At 39.1% G+C, this 12,216-nt stretch overlaps 1 protein-coding gene across 1 annotated transcript in view; it reads right to left on the bottom strand.

The window, feature by feature from the left end:
• The window catches only part of REV3L (REV3 like, DNA directed polymerase zeta catalytic subunit), a 123,832-nt gene that overhangs the window by 68,921 nt on the left and 42,695 nt on the right, over window positions 1-12,216 (bottom strand). Inside the window, exons 2-4 of the mRNA XM_062572642.1 lie at window positions 6,999-7,188; window positions 5,313-5,387; window positions 4,106-4,266 (exon numbers count right to left, since the gene is read on the bottom strand). Of these exons, the coding sequence (XP_062428626.1) occupies window positions 4,106-4,266; window positions 5,313-5,387; window positions 6,999-7,188 (426 nt within the window). The remainder of the gene's footprint in view (window positions 1-4,105; window positions 4,267-5,312; window positions 5,388-6,998; window positions 7,189-12,216) is intronic.

Genomic DNA, 12,216 nt, shown 5'->3' with positions numbered 1-12,216 from the left:
CAAGAATCCAGCTCAAACCTTACACAGCTTAATGTCTGTGATGTTCAGAAGTGACTATGCCCCTGGCAGAGCAGGTGTAGGAGAAAATACAACCATATTTTCATCATGGGGCACCTCAGCTAATTCACTGCATTAAGATGCGAGCTGACTCTACACAGGGACACATCTTATTATTTTTCCATCTGCAGCTTGGTTAGTCTAAGAGTTGACTAACTAGGACTGAACAGTTTTATGTTTTATGTTTAAACATATGTTTTAAAGGACAACACATCACATCAGCTAGGCAATATCAGAGGTCAACAGGCAAATTTTGCAAATTTGTAAATATATACTACCATTAAAATCACATGCACTTCAAATGTCAGAGCAGTTTTACGGCATTATGTCTTAAAAAAAAAAAAGAGAGAGAGAGAATGAAAAAAACTTTCCTGTGAACTCTACTTTCAAATACTTCCAAAAGTAAGTCTCAGACTCCCAAATAATTATTTTTTCTTTAATAAGAAAGTTACTGATAGGGATTTAAGGACACTCAATACTCCTGTTTCTTTTCTTGACATCAAGATCTTGTAAGATAGTATCAATAACACACCAAGATCTTTCAGAATCCAGTTATAGAAGATTCAGTCACTGAAAATAAAAGTTTTGTAATGATTTTAGTGGCATGTGGTGTATGAATCTGCAGTCTTCCTTCTCGCTATCATAAAGAGAAGGGCTTGGAAAGAAAGAGGAACTCCTGCTTCCCTGGATATACACTGGTAATGGCAGAGTATTCCTGTTACTAAAAATTCACCTGCTTACCTCCCTCAACCTTCAAATTAGCCTGCTCATCTGAGTGAGAAAAACACCACTGGAAACAAGCCCCTGAGGTTTGATTACTGTACATTTACTAACAGATCTACTATTGAATTTTCTATTCCTTCCTAGATTGATATTTGTATCATCATCTGCAAGGGAAGATGATGATGATTTGTGGCACCTATATAGACAACAATTCATCCTGATATCCAAAATGCAATGTTCATCCTGGTTAGCCAGTCACAAGCATTGGCTGTGCCTTTGGCACCACTCCACGAGGTCTGAGCCTAGAATGGACGGCTCTTCTACATTCAGGGCTGTCATGCAAGGATTGGGCTCTTGACAGCACTGTCTCCATTGTGTTGTGCAGGGGACAAACTGTCCTTTGCACATCTTCTGCACCAGGAGTGGTAGAAAGTGATCCTATGCCTGGGACCTGCAACAGACTGAGGCAGGCTACTTACACAGCTGCAATGTGGACCCTTAACACCAAATGGCATTAATTGTGCTAGGAGCACTGCTGCTATTGTGTGATCAAGCCAAGACAAGGTAGTTTGCCAGTTTCTTGCTTTTATCCTATTGGATTTCCCCCTATAATGACAGCCAAAGACCAGTGGTCTCAGCCCATGCTTTCCTTCCATCCCCTTCTTCCCACTCAAGATCCAAATCTTGGATACAAATGGCTTACATCTTGCTTTTTTCTCCTTTTCAAATGATAGATTAAAAAAAATGGAAAAAGAATGGGAATGGCTATTCCTTACAATCAGATTGTACTTCTCTAGGAGGCCACTTTGGGATGTTTGGAAAGCTACAGATACCTCACTATACTTCCTCAGGACTGAAGATCCTTAAGCCTGAGCTTCTTTATTCCTACAGTTCTGACAGTAGCAGAAGTGTGTGGCCTACTGCTGAGTATGGAGAGCTTCCAAATGTCTTTTGAATGTTTTTCTAAAGATTAGAATCAGACATGAAACCCCATGCCCTAAACTATTGATATCTAAATAAATACATGTAAGAAGTATAGGAAAAAATTAAAGTCATTGTGATTCTTTCTTACTGTTTTTACAGAAAGATATTTTATCAATTCTTTTAAACTCCTGCTTTCAGTATCAGAAAAATGGTGATTTAACTAAGCAGTACTTATTTTTCTTTTACATTCAAAATACCAAACCATTTTTTCAAAATGAAAATTAAAAATATCTCCTTTGCCCAGACATCTATACTTCAAATTTCAAGTAACAGTAGTACAAATGGAAGCATTTTAATTAAAATGTTATTTATCAGAGGACCATAACATAATTCAGCCATAATTTTGTCAAGGTATTGCAGTAGCAAAAAAAATGAATTGTAATTGATTTAGGGTTCAAAAACAAGTCAAAAAATGTAGATCAACACTACTTGTATATTATCTCTCACGTAAATTCTTCAACTAAATATCAACTTTTCTAAAAATACAAAATTCCTCTTAGAGAGGTGCATATGTCCTGTAAAAATGTCAAACCCATGCTACCCTCCTTTGGTTGAGGAGGATAGGATTAGAGACCTTCTGGGCAGGCTAGACATCCACAAATCCATGGGCCCGGATGGGATGCACCCACGGGTACTGAGGGAGCTGGCAGATGTTGTTGCCAGGCTGCTCTCCATCATCTTTGAAAGGTCCTGGAGAGCTGGAGAGGAGCCTGAGGACTGGAAGAAAGCCAGTGTCACTCCAGTCTTCAAGAAGGGCAAGAAGGAGGACCCAGGCAACTATACGCCCATCAGCCTCACCTCCATCCCTGGTAAGGTGATGGAACAGCTCATTCTGGATGTCATCTCCAGACATATGGAAGAGAAGAAGGTGATCAGGAGTAGCCAGCATGGATTCACCAAGGGGAAATCCTGCTTAACCAATCTGATAGCCTTCTGTGATGGAATGACTGACTGGGCAGATGAGGGGAGAGCAGTGGACGTTGTGTACCTTGACTTCAGCAAGGCTTTTGACACTGTCTCCCATAACATCCTCCTAGGTAAGCTCAGGAAGTGTGGGTTAGACGAGTGGACAGTGAGGTGGATTGAGAACTGTCTGAAAGGCAGAGCTCAGAGGGCTGTCATCAGTGGCGTAGAGTCTAGTCGGAGGCCTGTGGCTAGCGGCATCCCCCAGGGCTCAGCTCAGCCCTGGGTCCCATCCTTTTCAACTTATTCATCAATGACCTGCACAAAGGGACAGAGTGCCTCCTCAGCAAGTTTGCTGATGATACCAAGCTGGGAGGAGTGGCTGATAACACCAGAGGGCTGTGCTGCCATTCAGAGAGACCTGGATAGGCTGGAGAGATGGGTGGAGAGGAACCTCCTGAAGTTCAACACGGGCAAGTGCAGAGTCCCGCACCTCGGGAAAAACAACCTTAGGCTCCAGTACAAGATGGGGGCTGACCTTCTGGAGAGCAGCTCTGCAGAGAAGGACCTGGGAGTGCTGGTGGACAACAAGTTGACCATGAGCCAGCAATGTGCCCTTGTGGCCAAGACGACCAACGGTATCCTGGGGTGCATGAGGAAGAGTGTTGCCAGCAGGTCGAGGGAGGTGATCCTGCCCCTCTACTCAGCCCTGGGGAGGCCTCATCTTGAGTCCTATGTCCAGTTCTGGGCTCCCCAGGACAAGAGAGACATGGAGCTACTGGAGAGAGTCCAACGCAGGGCTATAAAGATGATCAGAGGGCTGGAGCACCTGCCCTATGACGAACGGCAGCGAGAACTGGGCCTCTTCAGCCTGGGGAAGAGAAGACTGAGGGGGGATCTTATCAATGTGTACAAGTACCTGAAGGGAGGGTGTCAAGGGGACGGGGACAAACTCTTTTCAGTTGTCCCATGTGACAGGACAAGAGGCAATGGGCAGAAATTGAAGCACGGGAAGTTCTGCCTGACCGTGAGGGGGAATTTCTTCCCTGTGAGAGTGACGGAGCACTGGCACAGGTTGCCCAGAGAGGTTGTGGAGTCTCCTTTTCTGGAGATCTTCAAGGCCCGCCTGGATGCAACCCTGCCTACCATGCTCTAGGCGACCTTGCTTGAGCAGAGAGGTTGGACTAGATGATCTCCAGAGGTCCCTTCCAACCTTACATAGAGTCTATGATTCTACTGAGAGAACATGTCATGTTTGACATGCAGCATCTCAGTTTAGGAAGCAGGTTGTTCCTCAGTCTCAATACACAAGCACAAAGAGGAACAATGATGGAAAACTACACATGGACTTTGATGCAGAAAGCAAACTCTAAGGAAACAGTGCAATACCCATTCAGCCACAAAAAAAATTGTTTGGTCTTAAGAACAAATACCTTACCTTTTCTCCTTGCCTTTCTGAATTTGACAGCAGCCAGGTTTATTAAATTCATTCCATATAGGTTGTAGTCTATAAAGAGTTGGAGGAGGTAGGGAATATGGGCTTCATGAGGCTGGTAAGATTTGTTCATTATGGCTCCACCTTGCAAAAGCTCACATACTCTAAAATTAAAGAAATTAAAACATAAGAAAAAAATATTTCCAGTGCAACAGTATTTAGAAATTTTGGTTTTAATTTTATAGAAATAAATACATATTGTCTTAAATACTGCCTTAGTTATATTTTTTTCTTGTTAAGAACTTTGTTTTCACAACAGTAGATCTACAAAAAAAAATCTCTTCTAATAATAATTCAACATATAGCTGTTTTCTAAAAAACAACTATGGCAGTGGTATGCCTGCAGACTAGTAATAACTTTGCAAGTCACTCCAGTTCTCTTTGATACATACATAAAGAAGTCACACTTTGTTTTAAAGGTACATACTGTACAAACATAAGCAGTATTTTAATAGCTTCCAGAAAGCATGAGAAATCTGATCTTTTGAACATCTGTGCATTAAAAAAATGCAGGCATTTGGATAATTATAAATTCATGTGATAAATGTGTTTGAAAGTGGTATGATATCTAGAACTCAAGGAAATGGACTAAGCATGTTCAAGTACAAGAAAATGTGGTTCAAAAAATAAGTTGTACAAAAAAATTAAAGGAATAAACTGTATGAAATGCCATTGCTTATTTGGATACAAGTAATTCAAACATGAGACGCTCCAAAGTGAAGCTATATTTGCTTACACTCAGCCATACATGCATATATTCTACATTAAGTCAAAAATTTAACATCATGCAGCAACTTACAAGCCTAGAACAAAAACCAGATCTTACAATCTTCTATTATTTTATTTATTTATTTTCTTTTTAACAGGATAGTTATATTATACACTCAAGAGATTTCAGTACATCTTTGACAAATAATTCCTAATATTTCCTCCTTATTTATTCCTGAATTTATTGCAATTAATGTGCCAGTAACGTTGAAACCAACAGTGCTTTCATTAAATACAACATTTCACTCCTGGACAATAATTTTGTTACTTCTATTGTTAAAATGTACATCAACCTTCCTTCCAAACTGACTCTCTCTTTCATTCAAGATACAAGGATATCAACCAGAGCCCTGATCCAGAGTCAGTATCACCATGTCCTTACCTTTTTACCATTGCAGGATTGTAAAGATAAATCTTCATAAACTGTCTCTCCTTTTCATGGTAACCATAAAAAGGCCTGGAGAGAAAGAAGTAAAAGCAAGAAACTAGCCAGTTAGGCACCGGAGTTTATTCAACTACAGATTACTATAAAAATCATTAAAAGTGAAGGGGGGGGGGATGGAATTCTGCATATCCAGGAGAATTAAAATTCCCACATCAAGCCAAAAACCATTATAATCCAAATGTATTTCTTAAAAATAAACTTTCATTCCATTTCAAAAATTAAATGTCCCTTGTGCAAACACCAATTCTTTACAGACAAACTCTGTGGAATCTTAATCTGACATCTTTATACATTATTAACACATTGCACATTTCTAAACAGACAATTCCTATAAGGTACTGACTCAGTGGGGTCAGAGTTGGTACATGTACACATATGTGAATCTGGGGAGGAAGGAAGGGAGCAACAGAAAAAAAGAATGCAGAAGACTGGAAGGGTATTCAGGACTAGAGTACACACTAGTCAGTAGAAATTTCAGTCTAACACTTTTGGCTAGGTGGGTTCAACATCATACAATCTTACATAGTGAATTGCAAGCTTGTCAGAGACAGATAACTATGAAATGAGAAAAAAAATTATTTAGAAGCTGCCACTCATTTTCGGCATGACCAATAAGAAATACTATGGGTCAGCTTTCCCGCTATTGCAAAAATGGAAATTTCAGATTAAAAATTAAAAAAAAATACATTGCAGCCGCTTTGCTGGCAGTATCTAGAAAACAGCATTACAGCTGGCTGTAGAAGAAAGGACATGTCTCATCTTCCTGAACTTAAAAGTTAGAAAGGACATGTTTTTCAGAAACACATACAAAAAAATGGCTAAAAGGTATTGCTGCACACTGCTGAATGTTAGTATTTTCATTCTTTTGTTATGAAGCTGAAAAATTCAATGCATGTATAGACTGTGTTCCTCCAGGACAGCTTCCTATTATTCACCATGATTTGATACATTTTTCAGTCCTTGGTTACAGAAGTCTAATATGGATTGAGAGAATCCTTAAAGTGTTAACATCCCATAATAATATACAGTTCCAGGAGCAGCAGAAAACTACCCCAAACAAAAACACAAGTCAGCTTGACAGATAAATAAATGAATATTTAAAAGCCTCTACTTCATTGTGCTGCTGGGAAAATCAGATGGATAAACATGACCTGACACTCTACCCCGTACTTCCTAAAGGGATGTAGATAGTAAAGGTGGGGGGAAGGGAGGAGAGACAGGAAAAGGAGACCCAGAGGCTGGTTCCCGCATGACACAGGGAACCTAGAATAAATCAGGCAGATAGAAAATGCTGGCTGGAGAGTACTATCTTAATAGAAGAGGCAGAAAAGGCTAACAGGGAGAGATTTGGAAAAAAAAAATAGCAGGATTCAAGTTTAGAAAGAATGGTGAGGTCAAGCATTTTGGAGGAAAAATGTTGATTACATTAAGTCACAGTGAATGAGAAAAGGCATTTAGTAGCTGCACAAACCTGTATGAATTTACTGTGGGGGGGGGGAGGGGGGGTTAAGGGAGAACAGAAGCTCCACAGTCATCCCAATCCTTATCAGATACTTCTGAATAGAGCAATCATAAAAACATTTCAAAGCACATAACCAAAAAATCTTAACATGCAATACTCACATTCCAGATACTAATGACACTTTGAAAACATGCTGGACAGTAGAAGACGGATTGCCTAAAGCCACATTAAGTGCTCTGTCAATGCTGAATGCCACTTGACGAAGATAGTGTTCTGGATGCTGTCCAAAACCATCATATGGTACATAGAGGTAAGGAAAGATACCATGTAAGTGGAGACAAGTCTTCTGACCTAAAATGGAAAGATGAACATTTTTTTTAAAAGAGGTAGTCATTAAAAAAATAAAATTCCTTGGGGAAAAAAAAAATCTAATCAATGCAAACAAAAAACCCAGTTTCATCAGGCAGAGGAACACTCATTTAAGGATGCAGATATTTACATGTTAGATGCCTACATATGACTACCATATGCTTCCTTCATAGTGTAATCAATGGGACAATTTCCCCAGATATCCAAAATGGGTTAGATGGATCACGTGCTACAAGAACTCACCTCTTCATTAACGATAAAGATGGTGAGGGGTGACTGACTTAGTTGTAGGTATCTGCAGTTAGGCGAGATGAATCCTACCTCAATAGCTTACAATAAAGGACAACAAAGCGCTGCAAGTCTATAGACAGGCAATTTTGGCCCGTTAAACAATGGGCACCTCCTCACAATTAAAGGAAAAACCAGTCAGCATAGTTTATTTTTCTTTCACAATATCAACTGAGAGTTTTTAACAGAAGAGCAAATCCCATCTTTTTAGATTACTAAGTAAAATTTTTTTATAAATAGTTAAAGGGCACTTGAACTATTGAAGCTCAGCAATACCACAACACAATTTTAGCACTCTGATGAGCAAGTAAGAAAAAAAGTTAGATATACAACACAGAAAATTACCTCCAGATTTACAAAGGAAAAAAATGCAATCAGATCAAGTGAAAAAAATATATTCAATACTATTCTGTAATATCAATGCAGCTATCTGCAAAAACCCAAACTTGAGTCATGGTGCTACTAATAACAATCAGGAGTATTTCCCAAAGATTTTCTATATAATAAAAATCTGCAAAAACTCCATTCTACACTTTTGTTCTCTAAAAGTTGATGTTTCAATAATCTTTATCAAGTTCAAAATAACTAACACACAGATCCAATCATTAAATTTTTTTTGTAAAGACCTGAGTAATAAATATTAAACCTTGTTAAAAACAAAGTGATAAACATCTGACCTTGAAAAAAAATCCTGAAAAGCTTACTTAATTTTGTTATATAGATACCTTTACCCACCTCCATCTTCAAATATTAAAAAAGGTTTTATGGGTCTGAGTTTCCTGATGGCATTTAGAAAAAATGCCTAACATTTGCCACTGTCTAGCTGTCATACAAGATTCTGTGCACATCTAATGCTTGTCCCCTGCTTGTGGACAAAAAGAACTAAGTGTAGGTATAACAAAAAGCTTTTTTATCTCTGCATTTTTCATTAAGACTCGTAATTTTCATATAACATAGTTTGATTTCCTCCAGCATGGAGGCAACAGAAACATTTCTCTGTGGTATACTTCTCAAATTTAATACAGTATTGACAGCCCTGTTTATTTTTCAGTCTTCAAAACTCTGAAAGAACTGGGGAGTCAAAAAAAAAAAAAAGGGAAATTATGCAGTTCAGTTCTGATTAGCACTGAAGATGTTCAAGTTCAGCATAACTTCAAAAGCAACAGACTAGATTAACTTTTGGTTCAAGAAAAATGAAAATGGTTTTCCAGTAGTTTGATTCCCCATGCATAACTTAACAGTGAGCTACAATTTATCATTTCTGGTTTGCTTTTATTTCTCCTTAAAATGTACTCTCTTCATTCTGTTCATGAGCTTTTTCCTTATTTTTCTGTTGCTTTAAATTATAAATATTTCAGTTATGACTGTGTCTATCTAAGACAACGCTGTAACAGAAGACTCTCTCTCCATATACTTTGCTTCTGCTGACTTGTATGCCTTCTTCCAAAAAGAATTATGTAAAGACTACCAAATTACTTTAATCATTCTGAAGACTACCGCAGTATGCAGAATCAGTGCAAGCTTTCTTTGGTTTTCATAATGAGTAAGAGGGAAGCAGCTTGTATCCTCCGCTCTTGCAGGATCCACCCTCAGGTTACGGTCCCACAAAAAAGTTCTGCAGGATGACATACCACGTTACTGCCAAAACGGCGCTGCTGCTTCTGCCAGCAGCTTGTTCCAGCTCATTTTTGAGTAAGAAATTTCTGATTCGCTAAGATCACAGGCACATTTTAGCGGTTTCGTTTCTTCTATAAGTGAAAGCTACACATTATGACTATGCCCTGCTAAACCATTGTAGTTTAGATACTGCAAGACAAAAGAATTCTAGTAATTCCATCAGTTGACTGGTCCCTTCAATAGAAGGACTATCTTACTGCTTGCCTGTGCTATTTCACCCTTCTGATATTGCACAGAAATTACAATAGGCGACAATAGCTCCAATGTTGAAGCTCAAATACAGACAGAATTAACGATAAAGAGACTGGTTTACATAAAAAGCATGCAGTGAGGAAGGAAAAAGAAGGCAAAAAGGCACTTTTGCTCTCTGAAAAAAAAATCTTCTCCCTCCCCTCCTTTTTTTTTAAAGACACAGCATGTAAAACATTATGACAGACATTCCCTGCCACTTTGTCTAAACTGTAGTTTTTTTTTTTTTTTTTGATCTTTTCTATAGGCAAGAGATAAGCCCCAGCTCGTATGCTAATTTAGTTCTCCTTTCCACCAGAGGCCAACAAAGACGGAGACCAGCTGCTGGCATGGCCACAGCTGTGACAAGAGCAGCTCACAGGCACTGGCCTCTCCCCCTCCACGTACTCCCTTCTTCTCCCAGGGTCCCAATCTGATTCTTTCATCCCTGCTGGGACACTGCAGGAGGGTAAGGCACAAATACAACCTACTTGGTGGTCAGCAGGGCTTCTACCTTCCTCGCTCTCCCTTCGCAACAACATGCTCCCAACGTGCCTCGGCATCAGCTCTCCTCTCCCCCCTTGCCCAGCTGCGGAGACGCAGGGGGCAGAGCCGCAGTGTGGGGAGACGGTCAGAGCATGGGTGGGCTGCGGACAACTGCTGCCATCTCCTCGTGCCCTGGCTTCGTTGCTGGCGTAGCCAGGAACTGCTCGGGAACGGCTGGTTCCCGACTACGCGCCAGGAAGGGGACGGACGCCTATAATTCGTTCTCAGACCCACGAGATGAGTTACAACTTGGCAGGTTTACTGATGAACTGGGCTACACTTGAATCCCTGAGCTTGGGATGAAAAGCACACAATTTCTTTACCGACAACAACAAAACCAACCAACCAACACCAAGTCTTCCATGATCTGGACAGTTTCTCAGTTCATGGGCTGCGTGTATTTCAGTTCCGTTCAGGTTATGATGAGCACCTTATAAGGGTCCGGATTTAGTTCCGGTTTAAAATATGCTTCAATGGTCAATTTGAATTGCATCCATCTTAAGTGAGATGCATTTTAAGATTAAGAGAATTTAAAGTTAGCACTTTCTATTTTACTTTATGTCAGTATTCCTACAGTTTGTTTGCATCTTGTTTTAAACGAACAATTTTAGAAAATACAGCAGTAGTGGACTTCTAATAGCAATTTAAGGCATGGGGAAAAATGGGTTTTTGGGGGGCTTATATTGCCTGAATTCTGAGATTGATTTTGGGCAGTTGATGCAGATGAAATATGACATAAGACCTTGCCGGTGGTTTAATTATTTCTTTCTTTTAATTGATACGCAACTCATCTGTAATTAAATCAATAACTCATTTACTGTGTTTTTGGCCCTTCCTTTTAAATACTTAATGAATTTTAGGAAGTTAAATTTCGGCTTTTTATTTTTAGTTTCATATCTGTCTATACTAGTTGTAGGACTTCAATGTTTTCAGCTTTGCACTAAAGCAATTCCATTTTGTACATGTCTTAGATATATTTTACCTTGACATTGTCCTCTTTTAGTAAGACTCATATCTACAAGTGTATGTGTCTGTGTGTGTAAATGTTCAAGTAGATTTTCTTCATTTTGTTTTTTAACTGAAATCAGCAGCCATTAAGCGAAAATGGAAAAACTTACTTGCATTTTAATCAATCTAGATGGCAAAGTTAGTTATTAATATTTTACATCTTTCACATGAGCAAGCTCCATGCGTTTACAATGATGTCAACAGTTCATTCTACTACTGTCAGGGTGAACTTGCATCCTGAGAGAAATCTCTAAGCTTCTTAAAACTGTTCAAAAATATCTCAAATGTAACTACGGAAAAACAAGGAACAAAGCCTTAAATTGCTCTGTCTATATTAGAATGTATGCAAGAATTTTCTGGTTACAACCAATGAATTTTGGTTTATTAGCCTTTTTAAAGGCATACTGCACTGCATGCATGCCAAAGTTTATAGGCTTCTACAGCAAGTCTTCAACTGCCAGCTTGCTTCCTCCAAGTTTGCACCCTGGGTCTCAGCATAAATATAAATTCAGCTTCTTCTACCATACGAATCAAATCACTCCAACTCCTTACTTTCTTCTGAGAAGAATTACTTTTGGGAGAGAAAAAAAACCGCTCATTTTCCCCGCAACTCAAGCTTGTTCTGCCCTTCAGTTTCCTGGTGTCAATTACTAACTACACTGCTTTTCTAACTTGCTCAGTTATTTGTGTGTGTTTGAAGTTAGCAGAGAGACGTAATTCTTCTGACATGCCAAATCTTCACCCTCTTCAGGTTCCAACTTCTTTGCAAAATTAAATGAACCATTACCCTCAACCACCCTTCCCCCTCCTCTTGCCATCATAATATCATTGTATCTCCCTGTTCCAGCAGTTTTCTAGCCATGACTGCTAGGTTTTAGGGACAGGTAACTTCTTCACTAGGCTTACTTAAGTAGAAGAAAGTGGACAAGATGCTGGATGACAGGTCCTTAATCAAAGCTACACTCTGAAGCTCTTCTATGTTTTTTTTAGTTGCAGTTCTGTACCATTTTTTGTCTTGCGTAGTGAATAAAAAAGTCACAATTCATTCTAAGAGCATTTTTCCCCTTCAGTTTAAATAGTAGTCACAAGTTTGTTTTTTTTTTCCTCAGATCTCTGAGAGTAATTTTGCATATTGTATTAAAACTGGGTATTTAATGATTTCCCAGCACTTGTGAAAATTTTGCAGTATCAGAATTCTTCCCATTCCTCACTAGAGTGAACATATGACAGCTCAGAAATTAGAGAGAACATTCAGAACACATA

The sequence above is a fragment of the Rhea pennata genome, chromosome 3 (assembly GCF_028389875.1).
Source record: "Rhea pennata isolate bPtePen1 chromosome 3, bPtePen1.pri, whole genome shotgun sequence".
Classification (NCBI taxonomy): domain Eukaryota; kingdom Metazoa; phylum Chordata; class Aves; order Rheiformes; family Rheidae; genus Rhea; species Rhea pennata.
The sequence above is the reverse complement of the archived record's forward strand: the minus strand, read 5'-3'. Positions and strand labels throughout refer to the sequence as shown.